The sequence below is a fragment of the Somniosus microcephalus genome, chromosome 16 (genome assembly GCF_052327205.1).
Source record: "Somniosus microcephalus isolate GS21.2 chromosome 16, FLI_Smic_1.0, whole genome shotgun sequence".
NCBI classification, from domain to species: domain Eukaryota; kingdom Metazoa; phylum Chordata; class Chondrichthyes; order Squaliformes; family Somniosidae; genus Somniosus; species Somniosus microcephalus.
This window is the reverse complement of record NC_141002.1, coordinates 2,323,567-2,350,085: the sequence shown is the minus strand read 5'-3', so window position 1 is coordinate 2,350,085 and position 26,519 is coordinate 2,323,567. Positions and strand designations below refer to the sequence as shown.

Sequence of the window (26,519 nt, the reverse complement as noted above, 5' to 3'; positions counted from 1 at the left end):
GTGGTTGTGGTTGTTGGGAGGCTACTCATCTCATCCCAGGACATCGCTGCAGGAGTTCCTCAGTGTAGTGTCCGAGGCCCAACCATCTTCAGTTGCTTCGTCAATGACCTTCCGTCAATTATAAAGTCAGAAGTGGGGATGTTTGCTGATGATTGCACAGTGTTCAGTTCCATTTGCAACTCTTCAGACAATGAAACAGTCCGTGCCCGCATGCAGCAAGACCTGGACAACATTTAGGTTTGGACTGATAATTGGCAAGTAACATTTGCGCCAGGCAATGACCATCTCCAACAAGAGAGGCTCCAGCCACCTCCCCTTGACATTCAACGGGATTATCATAGCTGAATCCCCCACCATCAACATCCTGGGGGGGCCACCATTAACCAGAAGATTAACTGGACCGGCCACATAAATACTGTGGCTACAGGAGCAGGTCAGAGGCTGGGTATCCTGCGAGAAGTGACTCACCTGAACAACGTTCCCTTTGAGCTGCGTGATTGCGCAGCTGATTGCCAGCCCCGCGCAGCTCGGGACCGGCTTTTTCAATGTTAAATTTCACGCACGTGCGAAACTGAGTGGGCCGCAGACCCAAAAATAAATTAGGGGCAATGTTGCGCCTGACTCCCCAAAGATTTTCCACCATCTACAAGGCAGAAGTCAGAAGTATGCCGGAATACTCTCCACTTGCCTGGATGAGTGCAGCTCCAACAACACTGAAGGAGCCTGCCACCATCCAGGACAAAGCAGCCCGCTTGATTGGCACCCCATCCACCACCTTAAACATTCACTACCTCCACCACTGGCGCACCGTGGCTGCAGTGTGTACCATCTACAAGATGCACTGCAGCAACTCGCCAAGACTTTGACTGCACCTCACAAACTCGCGACCTCTACCACTTAGAAGGACAAAGGCAGCAGGCGGGGGGGGGGGGGGGGGGGGGGGAGGGGGACACAGCGAGGGTGGGGATACAGCGAGGGTGGGGGTTGGGGACACAGCGAGGGGGAGGGGACACAGCGAGGTGGGGGGGGACACAGCGAGGGGGCGGGGACACAGCGAGGTGGGGGGGACACAGCGAGGGTGTGGGGACACAGCGAAGTGGGGGGGACACAGCGAGGGGGAGGGGACACAGCGAGGTGGGGGGGACACAGCGAGGGTGTGGGGACACAGCGAGGGTGGGGGGGACACAGCGAGGTGGGGGGGGACACAGCGAGGTGGGGGGGACACAGCGAGAGGGGGAGGGGACACAGCGAGAGGGGGAGGGGACACAGCGAGAGGGGGCGGGGACACAGCGAGGTGGGGGGGACACAGCGAGGTGGGGGGGGACACAGCGAGAGGGGGAGGGGACACAGCGAGGTGGGGGGGACACAGCGAGAGGGGGAGGGGACACGGCGAGAGGGGGAGGGGACACGGCGAGAGGGGGGAGGGGACACGGCGAGAGGGGGAGGGGACACAGCAAGAGGGGGCGGGGACACAGCGAGGGGGGGGACACTCCTTGGTGTACAGTCCTTTGAGGATTCATTTTAATTCATTGGTATATTCACCACCGATGAGCCATTAGCATTGGCTGCTATTGGTGTTAAAATTTGAGATATGCTTGCTGCTTATCCCTTCCCATCAGGCCCCAAAGCCGATTGCTCCTCGAATGCAGACTGCCCCTCCCCAGCTGCTCCAGTTGACAACTTTTTGGACTCGCAAGTGAAGAACTTTAATCAATGAAGTGCTTTCATTGAATCATACAGCTATCCAGCCCATCATGCCTGTGATGTTTTTTTGGTAGAGCTATCCATTTAGTCCTACTCCCCTGCTCTTTCCCCATAGCCCCCCTGCTCTTTCCCCATAGCCCCCCTGCTCTTTCCCCATAGCCCCCCTGCTCTTTCCCCATAGCCCCCCTGCTCTTTCCCCATAGCCCCCCTGCTCTTTCCCCATAGCCCCCCTGCTCTTTCCCCATATCCCCCCTGCTCTTTCCCCATAGCCCCCCTGCTCTTTCCCCATATCCCCCCTGCTCTTTCCCCATAGCCCCCCTGCTCTTTCCCCATAGCCCCCCTGCTCTTTCCCCATAGCCCTGTAATTATTTTCCTTTCAAGTATTTATCCAATTCCCTTTTGAAAGTTACCAGCACTGCCCTTTCAAGCAGTGCATTCCAGATCATCTAAACTAGCTGTTCACAAAAAAAAAGTTTCCTCATGTTGTCTCTGGTTCTTTTGCCAGTTACCTTAAATCTGTCTCTTCTGGTTACCGACCCTTGTGCCACTGGCAGCAGTTTCTCCTTATTTACTCTTATCAAAACCCTTAATGATTTTGAACACGTCTATTAAATCTTCTTTAACCTCTCTGCTCTAAGGAGAACAATCCAAGCTTCTCTTGTGTCTCCACATAACTGAAGTCTCTCATCCCTGGTACCATTCTAGTAAATCTCCTCTGCAACCTCTCTAGGGCCTTGACATCCTTCCAAAAGTGTGGTGCTCAGAATTGGACACACCGCTCCAGCTGGGGCCTAACCAGTGATTTATAAAGGATTAGCATAACCTCCTTGCTTTTGTACTCTATGCCTCTATTTAAGCCAAGGATCCCGTATGCCCTTTTAACAGCCTTCTCAACTTGTCCGGCCACCTTGAAAGATTTGTGCACAAACACCCCCGGTCTCTCTCTTCCTGCACCCCCGTTAAATTTAGTTTATATTGCCTCTCCCTATTCTTCCTTATATATCACTTCGCACTTCACAATCACAGAATCACAGAAACCCCACAGTGCAGATAGAGGCCATTTCGGCCCATCGAGCCTGCACCGACACATATCCCACCCAATCCCCGTAACCCCTACACATATCCCACCCTATCCCTGTAACCCCACGTATTTAATCCCCCTAACACTAAGGGTCAATTTATCATAGCCAATCAACCTAACCCGCACATCTTTGGACTGTGGGAGGAAACCGGAGCACCCGGCGGAAACCCACGCAAACACGGGGAGAATGTCTGTGTGGAGTTTGCACAGTCACCCGAGGCCAGATTCGAACCCGGGTCCCTGGCGCTGTGAGGCAACAGTGCTAACCACTATGCCACCGTGCTGCCACTTCTCTGCATTCGATTTCATCTGCCATGTGTCTGCCCATTTCAGCAGTCTGTCTATGTCCTCTTGAAATCTTTTACTATCCTCCTCACTCTTGCGTCATTTCTGAGTTTCGTGTCATCTGCTTTGTCTTGCCTTCAGGCCGTGCCAAAGTCAGGTTCTATTGGCAGAGCTTGAAACAAAGAGCTGAGTGCCACATCAGTACATTTCATTAAAAAAATCAATCAAAAATTATAAACTTTAATGCAACTATATTTTAAAGTGTAATTTGTACCAATAATATCACAGAATTTGGAGAGGAATTACTGATAACATTGTGAAGGAGTTGATTTAACAGCGGTCATTACTTTAGCTTCAGCTATGTGCGTTAATTCAGCTGCTCCCATCAGGCTTCATGTTCTATAGCAAAATACTGCGGATGTTGGAAATCCAAAATAACAACAGAAAATGCTGGAAAAACTCAGCAGGTCAGGCAACATCCATGGACAGAAATTTGAGTTGACGTTTCGGGTCGAACCCTTCTTCAAAACTGGAAAGAAAAGATAGATCGGAGGCAGGGCTGCGATTGGACAAAAGAATAAAAGAAACAAAAGAAGTAAAAAAGAGACAATAAAAGGTATTGGAAGCTAGATGAGATGGTAATAGGCTGAGATTAGGTGTAAAGTGTACTGGCAGGGCAAGAGATAGCTGCCAGGTGTGAGAGAGAAACAAAAGGAAAGGGGGTGGGGGGGGGGGGAAAAGGAGTGGAAAAATTACAAGAAAAAATGAAATAGGGGCCGAGATTATGATCTGAAATTGTTGAACTCGATATCGAGTCCGGAAGGCTGCAGAGTGCCTAATCGGAAGATGAGGTGCTGTTCCTCGAGTTTACGTTGAGCTTCCGTGGAACAATGCAAGAGGCCAAGGACGGTGAGGTCCGAGTGGGAATGGGGCGGTGAATTAAAATGACAGGCGACCGGAAGCTCGGGGTCACCCTTACGGACTGAACGGAGGTGTTCCGCAAAGCGGTCACCCAATCTGCGTTTGGTCTCCCCAATGTAGAGGAGACCGCATCGTGAGCAGCGAGTACAATATACTAGATTGCGAGAAGTACAAGTAAATCACTGTTTCACCTGGAAGGGGTGTTTGGGGCCCTGGACAGTGGGAAGGGGGGAGGTATAGGGGCAGGTGTTACATCTCCTCCACTTGCACGGGAAGGTGCCAGGCGAAGGGGAAGGGCTGTTCGACCTGAAACGTCAACTCAAATTTCTGTCCACGGATGTTGACCTGCTGAGTTTTTCCAGCATTTTCTGTTGTTATTTAGGCTTCATGTTCTCATAGCTCATCAGCATCAACTTAAAAAAAAAATACCAAGCCAAATGGAGCAAACTAAACAAAAATGTTAAAAGGAGGAAGAATGACTTGCATTTCTATCTTTCACGACTGTAGGACGTCCCAAAGCGCTTTATAGCCAATGAAGTACTTTTGAAGTGTAGTTACTGTTGTAATGTAGGAAATGCGGCAGCCAATTTGCGCACGGAGAGCTCCCACAAACAGAAATGAGCTTATGAACAGATAATACATGAGCAAAATACTGCGGATGCTGGAAATCTGAAACAACAACAGAAAATACTGGAAACACTCAGCAGGTCAGGCAGCATCGTGGAGAGAGAAACTGAGTTAACGTTTCAGGTTGATGAACCTGAAACATTAACTCTGTTTCTCGTTTCACGATGCTACCTGACCTGAGTGTTTCCAGCATTTTCTGCTGTTGTTAATGAACAGATAATCTCTCTTTGTTATGTTGCTTGAGGGATAAATATTGGCCAGAACACCCGGTACAACTCCCTGCAACTTCTTTAAAATAGTGTCATGAAATCTTTTACGTCCACCTGAGAGGATTAATGTCTCATTCGAAAGACGGCACCTCCGACAGTGCAGCACTCCCTCGGCACTGCACTGGAGTGTCGGCCTAGGTTTTTGTGTCAAGTCGATGGAGTGGGACTTGAACCCACAATCTTCTGACTTAGGCGAGAGTGCTACCCACTGAGCCACGGCTGACACATAGTTAATTAAGTTAATTATTTGTGAAGGTTTGATATTTCACAATAAAATAATGATGCGGACATTGGAATCGTAGAAATTTACGGCACAGAAGGAAGCCATTCGGCCCATCGTGTCTCTGCCGGCTGAAAAAGAGCTATCCAGCCTAAGCCCACTTTCCAGCTCTTGGTCCGTAGCCCTGTAGGTTTCGGCACTTCAAGCGCACATCCAAGTACTTGTTAAATGTGATGAGGGTTTCTGCCTCTACCACCCTTTCAGGCAGTGAGTTCCAGACCCCCACCACCCTCTGGGTGAAAAAAGTTCTCAACTCCCCTCTAATCCTCCTACCAATTACTTTAAAGCTATGCCCTCTGGTTATTGACCTCTCTGCTAAGGGAAATAGGTCCTTCCTATCCACTCTATCTAGGCCCCATATAATTTTATACACCTCAATCAAGTCTCCCCTCAGCCTCCTTTGTTCCAAAGAAAACAACCCCAGCCGATCCAATCTTTCCTCACAGCTAAAATTCTCCAGTCCCGGCAACATCCTCGTAAACCTCCTCTGTACCCTCTCTAGTGCAATCACATCTTTCCTTTAATATGGTGACCAGAACTGCACGCAGTATTCTAGATGCGGCCTAACTAGTGGTTTATACAGTTCAAGCATAACCTCCCTGCACCTGCATTCTATGCCTTGGCTAATAAAGGCAAGCATCCCGTATGCCTTCTTAACCACCACATCTACCTGTCCTGCTACCTTCAGGGATCTGTGGACATACACTCCAAGGTCTCTCTCTTCCTCTACATTTCTCAGTGTCCTACCATTTTATGTGTATTCCCTTTCCTTGTTAGCCCTCCTCAAATGCATTACCTCACACTTCGCCGGTTTGAATTCCATTTGCCACTTTTCTGCCTACTTGACCAGTCCATTGATATCTTTCTGCAGTCTACAGCTTCCTTCCTCACTCAACCACACGGACAATTTTTGTATCAACTGAAAATGCCTTAATCATGCCCCCTGCATTGAAGTCTAAATCATTGATATATACTACAGAAAGCAAGGGACATAGCACTGAGCCCTGTGGAACCCCGCTGGAAACCTCCTTCCAGTCACAAGAACACCTGTTGACCCTTACCCTTTGCTTCCTGCCACTGAGCCAATTTTGGATCCAACTTGCCACTTTCCCTTGGATCCCATGGGCTTTTACCTTTCTGACTAGTCTGCCATGTGGAACCTTGTCAAAAGCCTTGCTAAACCCATGTAGACTACATCAAATGCGCCTCCATGTTACCGCCTCAAAAAATTCAATTGGGTTAGCCAGACATGACCATCCCTTAACATACCATGCTGACTGTCCCTGATTAATCTCTGTCTTTCTAAATGAAGATTTATCCTGTCCCTCAGAATTTTTTCCAGTAATTTTCCCACCACCAAGGTTAGGCTATCTGGCCTGTAATTACTTGGTCTATCCCTTTCTCCCTTTTTAAACAATGGTGTAATCTTAGCAATCCTCCAGTCCTCCAACATCGCATCTGTAGCCAGAGAGGCTTGGAAAATGATGGTCAGAGCCTCCGTTATTTCCTCCCTTGCTTCTTTTAACAGTCTGGGAAACATTTCATCCGGGCCTGGTGATTATCCACTTTCAAAGATACTAAACCCCTTAATACTTCCCCTCTCACTATGTTTATCTCATCTAATATTTCACACTCCTCCTTAACTACAATGTGTGCATCGTCCCTCTTTTGTGAAGACAGATGCAAAGTATTCATTAAGAACGATACCCACGTGTTCCACCTCAATACAAAGGTTACCTTTTTGGTTTCGAATAGGCCCTACTCTTACTTTTGTTATCCTCTTGCTCTTTATCTTTGGGTTTTCCTTGATTTTACTTGCCAATATTTTTTTCAGGTCCTCTCTTTTTGCTTTCCTAATTTCCTTTGTAATTTCACCCCTGCACTTTCTATACTCCTCTAGGCTTTCTGCAGTATTTAGCTCTCGGTATCTGACATGAGCTTCCCTTGCCTTACCCTGCCCTGTATACCCCTTGACATCCAGGGGGCTCTATATTTGGGCGTGCCACCCTTTTTTTTGTGAGAACATATTTGCTCTGAACCTTCACTATCTCTTCCTTGAACGCTTCCCACTCCTCTGATGCTGATTTACCTATTCACTGATTTCCCACATTCTCCCTGTGGTGACTGTTCGAAGTGTCAGCTGTACAGAAAAAACCTGTTCGCCCCCATAAGTATTCTAATCTTACCACATTTTAACAGTTGTAGTCTCTTAACTGCTTATATATTTAAAAAAGGTATTTCCATGTAAGTATTTGAGGCTGTTGCTCCAGTCTACAATCAATTTGAACTCCCTACAGAGACCTTCGAACTGTCAACAGGATTCAAGTACAGTCATTAGATTTTAGGTGGTGATTGTCCCCTTTCAGATGTTGCTCATAGTTACTAAGTAGACACATCTTTACACTCCACCAGTGAATGTTATGGTCGAGACAGGTTAAATTATGTTTCTTTCAGTGGTTGTACCAGATTGCTTTTGATTTGTGCCACAGTCTAAAGAACTGGGAGTGCTCATTTTTGACAGTGTAGTCTAGAAACCAACTGCTACTCTATTTAGCATTGAACTCAGGATTATAATTGGTAGATCTAGTCAGTCCAGTCGGTGGAAAATCAGGTGCTGGACTTGCTTCATATCAGCCGAAAGAACTAATCTCGATTATTTATGAATGATAGTTTGCAGTGGCAAAATACAGGTAAACACTGTGCAACACAGCGAATAGACAGTGGAATCTGTTTTTAGTAATCGCTGGTGGTAATTACATGGATATAAATCTTCAAATCCCATTTTTATTTGTATTCAATATGTGTATTTCCCATGGTTTGTGCTGGACTCTTCAAATAGTGTGTGCTCTATTCTGTCTTGCTAAATCTCTGCTCCAAAGTCCTCTTTCCTGATGTGCCTCATTCATTGTACGAAACCTGAAATGGAATCAGAAGGTGGCTGTCCTCTGATCTGCAGGACAGTTGTCAACCCAAACCAGCAATCTGTGCAGAGAACTGCTCTGCTGTTGTTGCTGCACAGCTGAGCACTGGCTGGAAGTTCAAACAGCTGATGGGTAAATTGTACGAAAAGCCTGAAGCACTGCTCAATGCTCTCCTCCCCTTAAGTATTCATAATATTTTGGAACTTTTTTCCAGGAATCAAGTTGCTAGCATTGACCAACAAGCATCAGTAAAGAGTGCTGTCTTTGAGGACATTCATATGAATAAAACAAGATGCTTAGTCTCTCTACAGACTCTGTTCAGGTGTATGACCGCAACCATTGACCAACCACATGCTCTTTAGACCATCATTGCAAAGAAAGCCTCAATTAGCGATCTGTTGTGGGACATCTTGTTTAATATCTTTACAAATAATCTGAAGCTTAGGTTCACAAGCACTGTGGCTACTTTAGCAGTTGATACAAAGCTACTGAAGGTGGCAGACTGCAAAGCAGAACAGGATAAGCCACAGGAGGATTTCAATATACTTGGGAATTGGGCAGCCAGGTGGCAGATGAAATTCATTGTAGTGAAATACAAAGTGCTTCACATGGGGACAAAAAATCCAGGAACATAGGAAGAGACTATTACTTAAATGGGAATAAAATAACGTGCATAGAAAATGAAAAAGATCTGGAGTGTTCTGATTGACAGATTGCAACAATGCTCAGTGGCAGTGAGTAAAGCAAATCAGATGATGGGATGTATTAAAAGATCAACATTAAGCCGAAATAGTCACTTTATAAATCATAGGTGTGACTGCATTTGGAATAGAATCATAGAAACTTACAGCACAGAAGGAGGCCATTCGGCCCATCGTGCCTGTGCTGCCTCTTTGAGCAGTGGTGCTTAGTCCCACATCCCTGCTTTTTATCCTTAATACCTATCCAACTCTATTTTAAAATTATTTATGGCATCAGCTTCCACCACCTTTTCAAGTAGTGTGTTCCAAATCTGCCAACTCTGAGTGAAAAAAATTCTCCTCATCTTCCCTCTAGATCATTTGCCACTGATTTTGAATCTATGACCACTAGTTATTGACCCATTCGCACCTGCCGCAAGCCCAGTCGAGCAGCTATGTCCTTCAGGACTCGGCCGGATCGGTCAGCAGTGGTGCTACCAAACCACTTTTGGTGATGGACATTGAAGTTTCCCACCCAGAACCCTCCATTACCAGAATAATACTGGTTATACAGAAAACTTAACGATTCAACCCACGTGATATCAAGGAACGGCTGAGCGCAGATACAAGCAAAGGCTATGGGCCCTGACAACATTCCGGCTGTAGTGTTGAAGATTTTGCTCCAGAACTAGCTGTGCCTCTAGCTAAGATTTTCCAGTACAGCTACAACACTGGCATCTACCCGACAATGTAGAAAATTGTCTAGCTATGTCCTGTCCACAAAAAGCAGGACAAATCCAATCCAGCCAATTCCTGCCATATCCGCCTACTCTCAATCATCAGCAAATGATGAAAGTTGTCACTGGCAGTGCTATCAAGCAGCACTTACTCACCAATAACCTGCTCACTGATGTTCAGTTTCGGTTCTTCCAGGACCACTCGGCTCCAGACCTCATTACAGCCTTGGGCCAAACCTGGACAAAAGAGCTGAATTTCAGCGAGGTGAGAGTGACTGCCCTCGACATCAAGGCAGCATTTGACAGAGTGTGGCACCAAGGTGCCCTAGTAAAATTGAAGTCAATGGGAATCGGGGAAAACACTACTGGCTGGAGTCATACCTAGCACAAAGGAAGATGGTTGTGTTTGTTAGAGGGCTAATCATCTCAGTCCCAGGAGTTCCTCAGGGCAGAGTACGAGGCCCAACCATCTACTTCATCAGTGATCCTTTCCTCCATCATAAGGTCAGAAGTGGATCTGTTCGCTGATTGCACAGTGATCAGCTCCATTTGCAATTCCTCAGATAATGAAGCAGTCCGTCCGTGCCTGCATGCAGCAAGACCTGGACAACGTCCAGGCTTGGGCTGATAATTGGCAAGTAACATTCGTGCCAGGCAATGGCCATCTCCAATAAGAGAGTGTCTAACCCATCCCCTTGATATTCAATGCCATCACCATTATCGAATCCCCCACCATCGAAATTCTGGGGTCACCTTTGGCCAGAAACTTAACTAGATCAGGTACATAAATACCACCGAGTAGGACAAGGGCAGCAGGCGCATGGGAACACCATCACCTACAAGTTCCCCTCCAAGTCACACGCCATCCTGATTTGGAAATATATCGTTGTTCCTTCATCGTCGCTTGGTCAAAATCCTGAAACTCTCTACCTAACTGCACTGTGGGAGTACCTTCACCACACGGGCTGCAATGGTTGAAGGGCAATTAGAGATGGGCCTTGCCAGTAATGCCCACACCATATGAATGAATAAATAAATAAAAAAGAGGCCTGGCTTGATATTCCTAGTACCTCACTATGAGAGATGGGCAACCGAGAGCAATGCAGTTGGAATGGCCCCTGTTTCCTGATGGCGCGCCTCCCTGGTAGGAAGCCTCCTTGGAAGGTAACTAAGGTGGGGCATGAAAATAGGAATCAACCGCTGAAGATCAGGTTGCAGGGGCACTTGAGCTTGCAGCAATGCCCTTTTTCCAGTTCTCACATTAACAGTAGCAAGCTCTTCACTGGGTTTCTTGTGTCTACCTTTCAGTGGGCCATGGCCATGGGGCCCGGGGGTGATTCTGAATGGTACTCGTCACCTAAATACACTGAGCATACAGGATCCACTGGAACGAAGCGAAGATCCTGCTTAACAGCCCAGTGATGGGTTTTTCAACTGTTCTCTAAGTTCTTTCCCACTGGAAAATCTGCAATGCAGGATGCGAACCCAAAGCCCCTGATCATTGCACCAAACGTATGGGGTTTTGAGTATATATTTACTATTAATTAATGGTGTAATCAAGTTGGGTTGCTGTTAAAAGTGTAGTGTCTTGCCTTAGGTACTCTGTCTGGCACAGTTGTTTCTATGACCAGTCTGATCGGTTGTGCCAGTGCTGCTCAATATCTAACAGTACAGTAGGCTTGAATTGCAAGCTTCTTATTGTAAGTGAGCTATATTTGGTTCTTCAGAGTTATTACCAAAATTACTTCACCAGTTTAATCTGAGCTGTGATTGTTTTTCCTTATACTCAAAATTAGGTCATGAATATATATCAAAAAGTGGCCCTAATACCAACCCCTGGGAGACACCACTGTATACTACCCTCCAATCTGAAAAACAACCGTTTACCGCTAATCTCTGCTTTCTGTCTCTTAGCCCCTTTAATCCCATTTTGATAAGTCTTTAATATGGCACTTTATTTAATGCCTTCTGAAAATCCATATCCACATCAACTGTACTACCTTCATCAACCCCCTCCATATTTCATTGAAGAACTCAGTCAAGTTAGTCAGATACTATTTGCCTTTAACAAACACATGTTGGCTGTCGTTTATTAACCATGTTCTTCCAAGTGACAATTAATTTTGTCCAGGATTATGGTCTCTCGAAGTTTCCCCACCACCGACGTTAGGCTGACTGGCCTGTAGTTAGTGGGTTTATCTATCTCCCCTTGATTGAACGGGGTGTTACATTTGCAATCCTCCAGTCCTCCGGCACCACTTCCATATCCAACGAGTAGGAAGTCACACAACACCAGGTTATAGTCCAACAGCTTTATTTGAAATCACAAGCTTTCGGAGTGCTGTTCCTTCGTCAGGTGAAGTAAAGAGAAACATACAGGCACAGCTTATATAGTCAGAGAAAACTGCCAGATGATTACAGGTAATCTTTCTAACTGCCCTTTACCATACCTCGGCAGAGAGATAATCACAGCAATCAGAGGTGTGAATGGTGTCCAAACAGGTCAGTCAGGAAAACATTACATCAAAGAACAATGAGGTGGGGTCACAATGGGTCAAATGTGGCAGATGCTGGGGTCTGTATGAAAAACAGAAAAAACCCAAAAAACTTTGCTGGAAATCACAGCAGGTCCGGCCGCAACTGTGCAGAGAATAAGCCAACGACTACTCGAGTCTGGATGACTCTACGTCAGGTGGGGTTACATGTAGCGTGACATGAACCCAAGATCCCGGTTGAGGCCGTCCTCATGCGTGCGGAACTTGGCTATCAGTTTCTGCTCGACGATATTGCGTTGTCGTGTGTCTCGAAGGCCGCCTTGGAGAATGCTTACCCGAAGATCGGAGGCTGAATGTCCTTGACTGCTGAAGTGTTCCCCGACTGGGAGGGAGCACTCCTGCCTGGCGATTGTTGTGCAGTGTCCGTTCATCCGTTGTCGCAGTGTCTGCATGGTCTCGCCGATGTACCATGCTCCGGGGCATCCTTTCCTGCAACGTATGAGGTAGACAATGTTGGCCGAGTCACATGAGTATGTACCATGTACCTGGTGGGTGGTGTCCTCACGTGTAATGTTGGTATCTGTGTTGATGATCTGGCATGTCTTGCAGAGGTTGCCATGGCAGGGTTGTGTGGTGGCAGGGTTGTGTGGTGGATTGGTCGCTGTTCTCCTAAAAGCTGGGTAATTTGCTGCGAACGATGGTCTGTTTGAGGTTAGGCGGCTGTTTGAAGGCGAGTAGTGGAGGCGTGGGGATGGCCTTAGCGAGGTGTTCGTCGTCGTTGATGACATTTTGAAGGCTGCGGAGAACATGGCGTAGTTTCTCTGCTCCGGGGAAGTACTGGACGACGAAGGGTACTCTGTTGGTTGTGTCCCGTGTTTGTCTTCTGAGGAGGTCTATGCGATTTTTCGCTGTGGCCCGTCGGAACCGTCGATCGCCGAGTCGAGCATCATATCCCGTTCTTACGAGGGCGTCTTTCAGCGTCTGCTGGTGTCCATCGCGTTCCTCCTCGTCTGAGCAGATCCTGTGTATTCGCAGGGCTTGTCCATAGGGGATGGCTTCTTTAACGTGGTTAGGGTGGAAGCTGGAGAAGTGGAGCATCGTGAGGTTGTCCGTGGGCTTGCGGTAGAGTGAAGTGCTGAGGTGTCCGTCTTTGATGGAGATTCGTGTGTCCAAGAATGAAACCGATTCTGAGGAGTAGTCCATGGTAAGTTTGATGGTGGGATGGAACTTGTTGATGTCATCGTGTAGTCTTTTCAGTGATTCTTCGCCGTGGGTCCATAGGAAGAAAATGTTGTCGATGTATCTGGTGTATAGCGTTGGTTGGAGGTCCTGTGCAGCGAAGAAGTCTTGCTCGAACTTGTGCATGGAGATGTTGGCGTATTGGGGTGTGAATTTGGTCCCCATGGATGTTCCGTGTGTTTGGGTAACGAACTGGTTGTCGAAGGTGAAGACATTGTGGTCAAGGATGAAGCGGATGAGTTGTAGGATGGCGTCTGGAGATTGGCTGTTGTTGGTGTTGAGTACTGAGGCTGTCGCAGCGATGCCGTCATCGTGGGGGATACTGGTGCAGAGTGCCGAGACGTCCATCGTGGCGAGGAGTGTTCCTGGTTCAACTGGTCCGTGGGTGCTGGGTTTCTGTAAGAAGTCTGTAGTGTCGCGACAGAAGCTGGGGGTTGCTTGTACGATGGATTTCAGGATGCCCTCTATGTATCCAGAGAGGTTCTCACACAGGGTTCCGTTGCCTGATACGATAGGACGTCCGGGTGTGTTGGCTTTGTGTATCTTTGGGAGGCAGTAGAAGTCTCCCACGCGGGGAGTACGTGGGATGAGAGTGCGTAGGATGCTCTGAAGGTCTGGATCGAAGGTCTTGATCAGTCTATTGAGTTGGCGGGTGTGTTCTTTGGTCGGATCTGCGGGCAACTGTCTGTAGTGTTCCTGGTTGTCCAGTTGTCGGTATGCTTCTTTGCAATAGTCCGTTCTGTTCTGTATGACAATGGCTCCTCCTTTGCTGGTTTGATGATGATGTTGCGGTTGGTCTTGAGAGCGTGGATGGCGTTGCGTTGTGCTCGGGTGACATTCTGGACTGTCTTGTGAGTGCGGCTGATGAATCTGGCGTTGATGCATCTCCTGACAGCTTGAGCATACATGTCAAGCTTAGGGCAGCGGCCCCCCGGAGGGGTCCAATTTGACTCTTTCTTCTTCGGTTGCTGCACCGCGGATCCCTCTGTCTGCTGTTCCGGATCATTGATTGTCTCATTGGGTTCGCTACTGACATCTTGGGATTTGTGGAAGAATTCCCGGAGCCTCATTCTCCTGATGAATTCCTCTGTGTCTGCCGCGAGGCCGATGGAGTCCATTTTGGTGGTGGGGCAGAAATTGAGGCCTCGGCTGAGAACTTCAGTTTCGTCTGGTTGAAGGGTGTGGTTGGACAAGTTGACGATGGACTTCCCTGTGGTTCCAACCATGGTACCGGGGGAGGCTTGGTTGCTGCTGGTGGTGATGCCGAGTTTCTCAAGCTTCCTGTTCTTGGTGTGCATGTAGGTAGTGTAGTTCCGTTGCCTCGTCTGCTTGGCGGTGTCTCGTAGCTGGTCTGCTGTGTCCTGAGCACAAGCTCTATCTTGGTTTCGAGGTTGCGGCGTCTGCTGTAGAGCTGGTGTACGAGATGGTTGAGGAGTGTGCGAGAGGTACGACGGCAGAGTCTCTCAGCGTAGTCTGTGTTGAAGGCGACTGTTTGAAGGCGAGGAGCCTCCACTACTCGCCTTCAAACAGCCGCCTAACCTCAAACAGACCATCGTTCGCAGCAAATTACCCAGCTTTCAGGAGAACAGCGACCACGCCACCACACGACCCTGCCACGGCAACCTCTGCAAGACATGCCAGATCATCAACTGATACCATCATCACACATGAGGACACCACCCACCAGGTACATGGTACATACTCCTGTGACTCGGCCAACGTTGTCTACCTCATACGTTGCAGGAAAGGATGCCCCGGAGCATGGTACATCGGCGAGACCATGCAGACACTGCGACAACAGATGAACGGACACCGCTCAACAATCGCCAGGCAGGAGTGTTCCCTCCCAGTCGGGGAACACTTCAGCAGTCAAGGACATTCAGCCTCCGATCTTCGGGTAAGCATTCTCCAAGGCGGCCTTCGAGACACACGACAACGCAAAATCGTCGAGCAGAAACTGATAGCTAAGTTCCGCACTCATGAGGACGGCCTCAAACGGGTACTTGGGTACATGTTACGCTACATGTAACCCCACCTGACGTAGAGTCATCCAGACTCGAGTAGTCGTTGGCTTATTCTCTCTGCACAGATGCGGCCGGACCTGCTGTGATTTCCAGCAACGTTTTTTGGTTTTTTTCTGTTTTTCATACAGACCCCAGCATCTGCAACATTTGACCCCTTGTGACTCCACCTCATTGTTCTTTGATGTAATGTTTTCCTGACTGACCTGTTTGGACACCATTCACACCTTTGATTGCTGTGATTATCTCTCTGCCGAGGTGGGATAAAGGGCAGTTAGAAAGATTACCTGTAATCATCTGGCAGTTTTCTCTGACTATATATGCTGTGCCTGTATGCTTCTCTTCTTCACCTTATGAAGGAGCAGCGCTCCGAATGCTTGTGATTTCAAATAAAGCTGTTGGACTATAACCTGGTGTTGTGTGACTTCCTACATTTGTCCACCCCAGTCCAACACCGGCATCTCCACATCATATCCAAGGAGGATTGAAAGATTATGTGCAGAGCCTCTGCTATTTCCACCCTTACTTTCTTTGACAACCTAAGATGCATCCCATCCAGACCGGGTTACATTTTTACTGTGAAAGCTGCCAGCTGCTTAAGTACCTCCTCTTTATCTCTATCGTATCCAATTTCTCTGCTGCCTCCTCCTTTCTGCTACTTTGGCATCACCCTCTTCTCCAGTAAAGGCAGATGCAAAATACTCATTTAGTACCTCAGCCATGCCCTCTGTCTCCACAAGAAAGTCTCCTTTTTGGTTCCTAATCAGCCCCACCCTTCCTTTGACTATTCCTTAACTCTTTACTTATTTATAAAATACTTCAGTGTTCCTTTTTAGGTTACTTGCTAATATTTTCTGATACATTCTCTTTGACCCTCTTATTTCCTTTCTCAGTTCTCCTTTGTACTTTCTGTATTCTGCTTGATTTTCTATTGTATTATGATCCAGACATTTATCATAAGCCTCCTTTTTTGTTTTATTTTAATCCCAAGTACTTTAGTCATCCAGGAAGCTTCAGTTTTGGATGCCTTTCCTTTCCCCCTCATAGTCTGTATGCACACTATCTCCTCCTTGAAGGCCTCCTATTGCTCATTTACTGTTTCACCCGATAATCTTCATTTCCATTCCACCTGGGCCAGATCCCTTTTCAACTCCCTGAAATTAGCCCTCTTCCAGGTGTGTATCTTCACCTTTGATTGTTCCTTGGCCTTTTCCGTAACTACGCTCAACCTGTAAGGGTACCAGCACCCAGTAAGTGCCCCTGTAACAACAACAGCAACAACTTTTAACGTCATAAAACGTCCCAAGGCGCTTCACAGGAGTATTGTAAGACAAAAAGTTTGACACCGAGCCAGATAAGGAGGAATTAGGGCAGATGACCAAAAGCTTGGTCAAAGAGGTAAGTTTTAAGGAGCATCTTAAAGGAGGAAAGAGCGGTAGAAAGGCAGAGAGGCTTAGGGGGGGGGGATTCCAGAGCTTAGGGCTGAGACAACTGAAGGCACGGCCACCAATTGTTGAGCGATTATAATCAGGGATGCTCAAGAGGCCAGAATTAGAGGAGCGCAGATATCTCAGGTTGGGGGCGGGGGGGGCTGGTTGTGGGGCTGAAGGAGATTACAGAGATAGGGAGGGGCGAGGCCATGGAGGGATTTGAAAACGAGGATGAGAATTTTGAAATCGAGGCGCTGTTTAACCGGGAGCCAATGTCGGTCAGCGAGCACAGGGGTGATGGGCGAACGGGACTTGGTGCGAGTTAGGACACGGGCAACCGAGTTTTGGATGACCTCAAGTTTACGTAGGGTGGAATGTGGGAGGCCAGCCAGGAGTGCATTGGAATAATCAAGTCTAGAGGTAACAAAGACATAGATGAGGGTTTCAGCAGCAGATGAGCTGAGGCAGGGGTGGAGACAGGCGATGTGATGGAGGTGGAAATAGGCGGTCTTAGTTATACCGCGGCTATGTGGTCAGAAGCTCATTTCAGGATCAAATATGATACTAAGGTTGTGAACAGCGAGGTTCAGCCTTAGACAGATGTTAGGGAGAGGGATGGAGTCGGTGGCTAGGGAATGGAGTTTGTGAAAACAATGGCTTCGGTCTTCCCAATATTTAATTGGAGAAAATTTCTGCTCATCCAGAACTGGATGTCGGACAAGCAGTCTGACAATTTAGAGACCGTGGAGGGGTTGAGTGAAGTGGTGCTGAGTTAGAGCTGGGTGATATCAGTGTACATGTGGAAACTGACGCTGTGCTTTTGGATGATGTCGCCAAGGGGCAGCATGTAGACGAGAAATAGGAGGGGGGGCCAAGGATAGATCCTTGGGGGACTCCAGAGGTAACGATGCGGGAGCAGGAAGAGATGCCATTGCAGATGATTCTCTGGCTACGATTAGACAGATAAGAATGGAACCAGGCGAGTGCAGTCCCACATAGCTGGATGACAGTGGAGAGGCGTTGGAGGAGGATGGAGTGATCAAAGGCTGCAGACAGGTCGAGAAGGACAAGGAGTGACAGGGTATCAGCACTGTAAGGCTTTTGATACCCAGTAGGTGTCCCTGTAAGGGTATTAGGACCAGTAGGTGCCCCGTAAGGGTATCGGCACCCAGTAGATGCCCTGAAAGGGTATCGGGACCAGTAGATGCCCCTGTAAGGGTATTGGGACCAGTCGGTGCCCCTGTAAGGGTACCGGCACCCAGTAGATGCCCCTGTAAGGGTATCGGCACCAGTAGATGCCCCTGTAAGGGTATCGGCACCCAGTGTATGCCCCTGTATAAGGGTATCGGCACCAGTAGGTGCCCCTGTAAGGGTATCGGCACCAGTAGATGCCCCTGTAAGGGTATCGGCACCCAGTAGATGCCCCTGTAAGGGTATCGGCACCCAGTAGGTGCCCCTGTAAGGGTATCGGCACCCAGTAGATGCCCTGTAAGGGTATTGGCACCAGTAGGTGCCCCTGTAAGGGTATCGGCACCAGTAGGTGCCCCTGTAAGGGTATCGGCACCAGTAGGTGCCCCTGTAAGGGTATCGGTACCAGTAGATGCCCCTGTAAGGGTATTGGGACCAGTCGGTGCCCCTGTAAGGGTACCGGCACCCAGTAGATGCCCCTGTAAGGGTATCGGCACCAGTAGATGCCCCTGTAAGGGTATCGGCACCCAGTGTATGCCCCTGTATAAGGGTATCGGCACCAGTAGGTGCCCCTGTAAGGGTATCGGCACCAGTAGATGCCCCTGTAAGGGTATCGGCACCCAGTAGATGCCCCTGTAAGGGTATCGGCACCCAGTAGGTGCCCCTGTAAGGGTATCGGCACCCAGTAGATGCCCTGTAAGGGTATTGGCACCAGTAGGTGCCCCTGTAAGGGTATCGGCACCCGTAGGTGCCCCTGTAAGGGTATCGGCACCAGTAGGTGCCCCTGTAAGGGTATCGGCACCAGTAGGTGCCCCTGTAAGGGTATCGGTACCAGTAGGTGCCCCTGTAAGGGTATCGGCACCCAGCAGATGCCCTGTAAGGGTATCGGGACCAGTAGATGCCCCCGTAAGGGTATCGGCACCAGTAGGTGCCCCTGTAAGGGTATCGGCACCAGTAGGTGCCCCTGTAAGGGTATCGGTACCAGTAGGTGCCCCTGTAAGGGTATCGGCACCCAGCAGATGCCCTGTAAGGGTATCGGGACCAGTAGATGCCCCCGTAAGGGTATCGGCACCAGTAGGTGCCCCCGTAAGGGTATCGGGACCAGTAGATGCCCCTGTAAGGGTATTGGGACCAGTCGGTGCCCCTGTAAGGGTATCGGCACCCAGTAGATGCCCCTGTAAGGGTATCGGCACCAGTAGATGCCCCTGTAAGGGTATTGGCACCCAGTGTATGCCCCTGTATAAGGGTATCGGCACCAGTAGGTGCCCCTGTAAGGGTATCGGCACAAGTAGGTGCCCCTGCAAGGGTATCGGCACCCAGTAGATGCCCTGTAAGGGTATTGGCACCAGTAGGTGCCCCTGTAAGGGTATCGGCACCAGTAGGTGCACCTGTAAGGGTATCGGTACCAGTAGGTGCCCCTGTAAGGGTATCGGCACCAGTAGATGCCCCTGTAAGGGTATCGGCACCCAGTAGATGCCCTGTAAGGGTATCGGGACCAGTAGATGCCCCTGTAAGGGTATCGGCACCAGTAGGTGCCCCTGTAAGGGTATCGGCACCAGTAGTTGCCCCTGTAAGGGTATCGGCACCAGTAGGTGCACCTGTAAGGGTATCGGTACCAGTAGGTGCCCCCTAAGGGTATCGGCACCCAGTAGGTCCCCCTGTAATGGTATCGGCACGCAGTAGGTGCCCCTGTAAGGGTATCGGCACCCAGTGTTTGCACCTGTAAGGGTATCAGCACCCAGTGTATGCCCCTGTAAGGGTATCGGCACCTAGTAGGTGCCTCTGTAAGGGTATCGGCACCCAGTATGTGCCCCTGTAAGGGTATCGGCACCCAGTGTTTGCACCTGTAAGGGTATCAGCACCCAGTGTATGCCCCTGTAAGGGTATCGGCACCTAGTAGGTGCCTCTGTAAGGGTATCGGCACCAGTAGGTGCTCCTGTGTGGGTATCGGCACCAGTAGGTGCCTCTGTGTGGGTATCGGCACCAGTAGGTGCTCCTGTGTAGGTATCTGCAGCTCACTGAATTTTGATGTGATGGTTACAAAAGGATCAACAGTTAATTTCCTTACAGGGCGATCCTTCTGAAGACGATTTTGCCAGAAACCCAGAGCTGCGGAAGCTTCAGATCTTCGGTGCTGGACCCAAAATGATGGGCCTGGGACTCAGGATAAAGGACAGAGAGGGTAAGGGGAACAGACATCAATTCAACTTTTCACCATATCCCAGGTTTGGGAGCAGTTTGCCTGGTTCCCAGGTTTGGGAGCAGTTTGCCTGGTTCCTGGGATTGGGAGCAGTTTGCCTGGTTCCCGGGTTTGGGAGCAGTTTGCCTGGTTCCCGGGATTGGGAGCAGTTTCCCTGGTTCCAGGGATTGGGAGCAGTTTGCCTGGTTCCCGGGTTTGGGAGCAGTTTCCCTGGTTCCAGGGTTTGGGAGCAGTTTCCCTGGTTCCCGGGTTTGGGAGCAGTTTGCCTGGTTCCCGGGTTTGGGAGCAGTTTGCCTGGTTCCCGGGTTTGGGAGCAGTTTGCCTGGTTCCCGGGTTTGGGAGCAGTTTCCCTGGTTCCAGGGTTTGGGAGCAGTTTCCCTGGTTCCCGGGTTTGGGAGCAGTTTGCCTGGTTCCCGGGTTTAGGAGCAGTTTGCCTGGTTCCCGGGTTTGGGAGCAGTTTGCCTGGTTCCCGGGTTTGGGAGCAGTTTGCCTGGTTCCCGGGTTTGGGAGCAGGTTCCCGGGTTTGGGAGCAGGTTCCCGGGTTTGGGAGCAGTTTCCCGGGTTTGGGAGCAGTTTCCCTGGTTCCAGGGTTTGGGAGCAGTTTGCCTGGTTCCCGGGTTTGGGAGCAGTTTGCCTGGTTCCAGGGTTTGGGAGCAGTTTCCCTGGTTCCAGGGTTTGGGAGCAGTTTCCCTGGTTCCCAGGTTTGGGAGCAGCTTGCCTGGTTCCCGGGTTTGGGAGCAGCGTGCCTGGTTCCCGGGTTTGGGAGCAGTTTCCCTGGTTCCAGGGTTTGGGAGCAGTTTCCCGGGTTTGGGAGCAGTTTGCCTGGTTCCCGGGTTTGGGAGCAGTTTCCCTGGTTCCAGGGTTTGGGAGCAGTTTCCCTGGTTCCAGGGTTTGGGAGCAGTTTGCCTGGTTCCCAGGTTTGGGAGCAGTTTGCCTGGTTCCCAGGTTTGGGAGCAGTTTGCCTGGTTCCTGGGATTGGGAGCAGTTTGCCTGGTTCCCGGGTTTGGGAGCAGTTTGCCTGGTTCCCGGGATTGGGAGCAGTTTCCCTGGTTCCAGGGATTGGGAGCAGTTTGCCTGGTTCCCGGGTTTGGGAGCAGTTTCCCTGGTTCCAGGGTTTGGGAGCAGTTTCCCTGGTTCCCGGGTTTGGGAGCAGTTTGCCTGGTTCCCGGGTTTGGGAGCAGTTTGCCTGGTTCCCGGGTTTGGGAGCAGTTTGCCTGGTTCCCGGGTTTGGGAGCAGTTTCCCTGGTTCCAGGGTTTGGGAGCAGTTTCCCTGGTTCCCGGGTTTGGGAGCAGTTTGCCTGGTTCCCGGGTTTCGGAGCAGTTTGCCTGGTTCCCGGGTTTGGGAGCAGTTTGCCTGGTTCCCGGGTTTGGGAGCAGTTTGCCTGGTTCCCGGGTTTGGGAGCAGGTTCCCGGGTTTGGGAGCAGGTTCCCGGGTTTGGGAGCAGTTTCCCGGGTTTGGGAGCAGTTTCCCTGGTTCCAGGGTTTGGGAGCAGTTTGCCTGGTTCCCGGGTTTGGGAGCAGTTTGCCTGGTTCCAGGGTTTGGGAGCAGTTTCCCTGGTTCCAGGGTTTGGGAGCAGTTTCCCTGGTTCCCAGGTTTGGGAGCAGCTTGCCTGGTTCCCGGGTTTGGGAGCAGCGTGCCTGGTTCCCGGGTTTGGGAGCAGTTTCCCTGGTTCCAGGGTTTGGGAGCAGTTTCCCGGGTTTGGGAGCAGTTTGCCTGGTTCCCGGGTTTGGGAGCAGTTTCCCTGGTTCCAGGGTTTGGGAGCAGTTTCCCTGGTTCCAGGGTTTGGGAGCAGTTTGCCTGGTTCCCAGGTTTGGGAGCAGTTTGCCTGGTTCCCGGGATTGGGAGCAGTTTGCCTGGTTCCCGGGTTTGGGAGCAGTTTGCCTGGTTCCCGGGTTTGGGAGCAGTTTGCCTGGCTCACGGGTTTGGGAGCAGTTTGCCTGGTTCCCGGGATTGGGAGCAGTTTGCCTGGTTCCCGGGTTTGGGAGCAGTTTCCCTGGTTCCCGAGTTTGGGAGCAGTTTCCCTGGTACCCGGGATTGGGAGCAGTTTGCCTGGTTCCCGGGTTTGGGAGCAGTTTGCCTGGTTCCCGGGTTTGGGAGCAGTTTCCCTGGTTCCCGAGTTTGGGAGCAGTTTGCCTGGTTCCAGGGTTTGGGAGCAGTTTGCCTGGTTCCCGGGTTTGGGAGCAGTTTGCCTGGTTCCAGGGATTGGGAGCAGTTTGCCTGGTTCCCGGGTTTGGGAGCAGTTTGCCTGGTTCCCGGGATTGGGAGCAGTTTGCCTGGTTCCCGGGATTGGGAGCAGTTTGCCTGGTTCCAGGGTTTGGGAGCAGTTTGCCTGGTTCCAGGGTTTGGGAGCAGTTTGCCTGGTTCCCGGGTTTGGGAGCAGTTTGCCTGGTTCCAGGGTTTGGGAGCAGTTTCCCTGGTTCCAGGGTTTGGGAGCAGTTTCCCTGGTTCCCGGGTTTGGGAGCAGCTTGCCTGGTTCCCGGGTTTGGGAGCAGTGTGCCTGGTTCCCGGGTTTGGGAGCAGTTTCCCTGGTTCCAGGGTTTGGGAGCAGTTTCCCGGGTTTGGGAGCAGTTTGCCTGGTTCCCGGGTTTGGGAGCAGTTTCCCTGGTTCCAGGGTTTGGGAGCAGTTTCCCTGGTTCCAGGGTTTGGGAGCAGTTTGACTGGCTCCCAGGTTTGGGAGCAGTTTGCCTGGTTCCCGGGATTGGGAGCAGTTTGCCTGGTTCCCGGGTTTGGGAGCAGTTTGCCTGGTTCCCGGGTTTGGGAGCAGTTTGCCTGGCTCACGGGTTTGGGAGCAGTTTGCCTGGTTCCCGGGATTGGGAGCAGTTTCCCTGGTTCCCGAGTTTGGGAGCAGTTTCCCTGGTACCCGGGATTGGGAGCAGTTTGCCTGGTTCCCGGGTTTGGGAGCAGTTTGCCTGGTTCCCGGGTTTGGGAGCAGTTTCCCTGGTTCCCGGGTTTGGGAGCAGTTTCCCTGGTTCCCGGGTTTGGGAGCAGTTTGCCTGGTTCCCGGGTTTGGGAGCAGTTTCCCTGGTTCCCGAGTTTGGGAGCAGTTTGCCTGGTTCCAGGGTTTGGGAGCAGTTTGCCTGGTTCCCGGGTTTGGGAGCAGTTTGCCTGGTTCCAGGGATTGGGAGCAGTTTGCCTGGTTCCCGGGTTTGGGAGCAGTTTGCCTGGTTCCAGGGATTGGGAGCAGTTTGCCTGGTTCCCGGGTTTGGGAGCAGTTTGCCTGGTTCCCGGGATTGGGAGCAGTTTGCCTGGTTCCCGGGATTGGGAGCAGTTTGCCTGGTTCCAGGGTTTGGGAGCAGTTTGCCTGGTTCCAGGGTTTGGGAGCAGTTTGCCTGGTTCCCGGGTTTGGGAGCAGTTTGCCTGGTTCCAGGGTTTGGGAGCAGTTTCCCTGGTTCCAGGGTTTGGGAGCAGTTTCCCTGGTTCCCGGGTTTGGGAGCAGCTTGCCTGGTTCCCGGGTTTGGGAGCAGTGTGCCTGGTTCCCGGGTTTGGGAGCAGTTTCCCTGGTTCCAGGGTTTGGGAGCAGTTTCCCGGGTTTGGGAGCAGTTTGCCTGGTTCCCGGGTTTGGGAGCAGTTTCCCTGGTTCCAGGGTTTGGGAGCAGTTTCCCTGGTTCCAGGGTTTGGGAGCAGTTTGACTGGCTCCCAGGTTTGGGAGCAGTTTGCCTGGTTCCCGGGATTGGGAGCAGTTTGCCTGGTTCCCGGGTTTGGGAGCAGTTTGCCTGGTTCCCGGGTTTGGGAGCAGTTTGCCTGGCTCACGGGTTTGGGAGCAGTTTGCCTGGTTCCCGGGATTGGGAGCAGTTTGCCTGGTTCCCGGGTTTGGGAGCAGTTTCCCTGGTTCCCGAGTTTGGGAGCAGTTTCCCTGGTACCCGGGATTGGGAGCAGTTTGCCTGGTTCCCGGGTTTGGGAGCAGTTTGCCTGGTTCCCGGGTTTGGGAGCAGTTTCCCTGGTTCCCGAGTTTGGGAGCAGTTTGCCTGGTTCCAGGGTTTGGGAGCAGTTTGCCTGGTTCCCGGGTTTGGGAGCAGTTTGCCTGGTTCCAGGGATTGGGAGCAGTTTGCCTGGTTCCCGGGTTTGGGAGCAGTTTCCCTGGTTCCCGGGTTTGGGAGCAGTTTCCCTGGTTCCAGGGTTTGGGAGCAGTTTCCCTGGTTCCAGGGTTTGGGAGCAGTTTGCCTGGTTCCCGGGTTTGGGAGCAGTTTGCCTGGTTCCCGGGTTTGGGAGCAGTTTGCCTGGTTCCCGGGATTGGGAGCAGTTTGCCTGGTTCCCGGGTTTGGGAGCAGTTTCCCTGGTTCCCGAGTTTGGGAGCAGTTTCCCTGGTACCCGGGATTGGGAGCAGTTTCCCTGGTTCCAGGGTTTGGGAGCAGTTTCCCTGGTTCCCGGGTTTGGGAGCAGTTTGCCTGGTTCCCGAGTTTGGGAGCAGTTTGCCTGGTTCCCGGGTTTGGGAGCAGGTTCCCGGGTTTGGGAGCAGTTTCCCGGGTTTGGGAGCAGTTTCCCTGGTTCCAGGGTTTGGGAGCAGTTTGCCTGGTTCCCGGGTTTGGGAGCAGTTTGCCTGGTTCCAGGGTTTGGGAGCAGTTTCCCTGGTTCCAGGGTTTGGGAGCAGTTTCCCTGGTTCCCGGGTTTGGGAGCAGCTTGCCTGGTTCCCGGGTTTGGGAGCAGCGTGCCTGGTTCCCGGGTTTGGGAGCAGTTTCCCTGGTTCCAGGGTTTGGGAGCAGTTTCCCGGGTTTGGGAGCAGTTTGCCTGGTTCCCGGGTTTGGGAGCAGTTTCCCTGGTTCCAGGGTTTGGGAGCAGTTTCCCTGGTTCCAGGGTTTGGGAGCAGTTTCCCTGGTTCCAGGGTTTGGGAGCAGTGTGCCTGGTTCCCGGGTTTGGGAGCAGTTTGCCTGGTTCCCGGGTTTGGGAGCAGTTTCCCTGGTTCCCGGGTTTGGGAGCAGTTTCCCTGGTTCCAGAGTTTGGGAGCAGTTTCCCTGGTTCCAGGGTTTGGGAGCAGTTTCCCTGGTTCCAGGGTTTGGGAGCAGTTTGCCTGGTTCCCGGGATTGGGAGCAGTTTGCCTGGTTCCCGGGTTTGGGAGCAGTTTCCCTGGTTCCCGGGTTTGGGAGCAGTTTCCCTGGTTCCAGGGTTTGGGAGCAGTTTCCCTGGTTCCAGGGTTTGGGAGCAGTTTCCCTGGTTCCAGGGTTTGGGAGCAGTTTGCCTGGTTCCCGGGTTTGGGAGCAGTTTGCTTGGTTCCCGGGTTTGGGAGCAGTTTCCCTGGTTCCAGGGTTTGGGAGCAGTTTGCCTGGTTCCTGGGTTTGGGAGCAGTGTGCCTGGTGCCTGGGTTTGGGAGCAGTGTGCCTGGTTCCCGGGTTTGGGAGCAGTGTGCCTGGTGCCCGGGTTTGGGAGCAGTTTGCCTGGTTCCCGGGTTTGGGAGCAGTTTGCCTGGTTCCCGGGTTTGGGAGCAGTTTGCCTGGTTCCTGCTTTTGGGAGCAGTTTGCCTGGTTCCCGGGTTTGGGAGCAGTGTGCCTGGTTCCCGGGTTTGGAAGCAGTGTGCCTGGTTCCAGGGTTTGGGAGCAGTTTGCCTGGTTCCCGGGTTTGGGAGCAGTTTGCCTGGTTCCCGGGTTTGGGAGCAGTTTCCCTGGTTCCCGGGTTTGGGAGCAGTTTCCCTGGTTCCAGGGTTTGGGAGCAGTTTCCCTGGTTCCAGGGGTTGGGAGCAGTTTCCCTGGTTCCCGGGTTTGGGAGCAGTTTGCCTGGTTCCCGGGTTTGGGAGCAGGTTCCCGGGTTTGGGAGCAGTTTCCCGGGTTTGGGAGCAGTTTCCCTGGTTCCAGGGTTTGGCAGCAGTTTGCCTGGTTCCCGGGTTTGGGAGCAGTTTGCCTGGTTCCCGGGATTGGGAGCAGTTTCACTGGTTCCCGGGTTTGGGAGCAGTCTCCCTAGTTCCAGGGTTTGGGAGCAGTTTCCCTGGTTCCCGGGTTTGGGAGCAGTTTGCCTGGTTCCCGGGTTTGGGAGCAGTTTCCCTGGTTCCAGGGTTTGGGAGCAGTTTGCCTGGTTCCAGGGTTTGGGAGCAGTTTCCCTGGTTCCAGGGTTTGGGAGCAGTTTGCCTGGTTCTCGGGTTTGGGAGCAGTTTGCCTGGTTCCCGGGTTTGGGAGCAGTTTCCCTGGTTCCAGGGTTTGGGAGCAGTTTGCCTGGTTCCCGGGTTTGGGAGCAGTTTGCCTGGTTCCTGCTTTTGGGAGCAGTTTGCCTGGTTCCCGGGTTTGGGAGCAGTTTGCCTGGTTCCTGGGTTTGGGAGCAGTTTGCCTGGTTCCCGGGTTTGGGAGCAGTTTGCCTGGTTCCTGCTTTTGGGAGCAGTTTGCTTGCTCTCCTGGTTTCCTGTTAAATATGGAGCACCATGGGAGTAAATAGGGAAACTTGAGTATTAAGCTTTTTTGTGCATGTTTTTGTGGATGTAGTTTATTGACCCTGTAGTGGATTAACCTGGGGCTTGTCCA

At 51.3% G+C, this 26,519-nt stretch overlaps 1 protein-coding gene across 6 annotated transcripts in view; it reads left to right on the top strand.

The window, feature by feature from the left end:
* kdm5a (lysine demethylase 5A) overlaps positions 1-26,519 on the top strand; it is a 343,245-nt gene that overhangs the window by 70,325 nt on the left and 246,401 nt on the right. For all 6 annotated transcript variants that reach the window (XM_086008547.1, XM_086008546.1, XM_086008544.1 and 3 more), the window contains exon 6: positions 19,949-20,060. In XM_086008547.1, the coding sequence (XP_085864673.1) occupies positions 19,949-20,060 (112 nt within the window). The remainder of the gene's footprint in view (positions 1-19,948; positions 20,061-26,519) is intronic.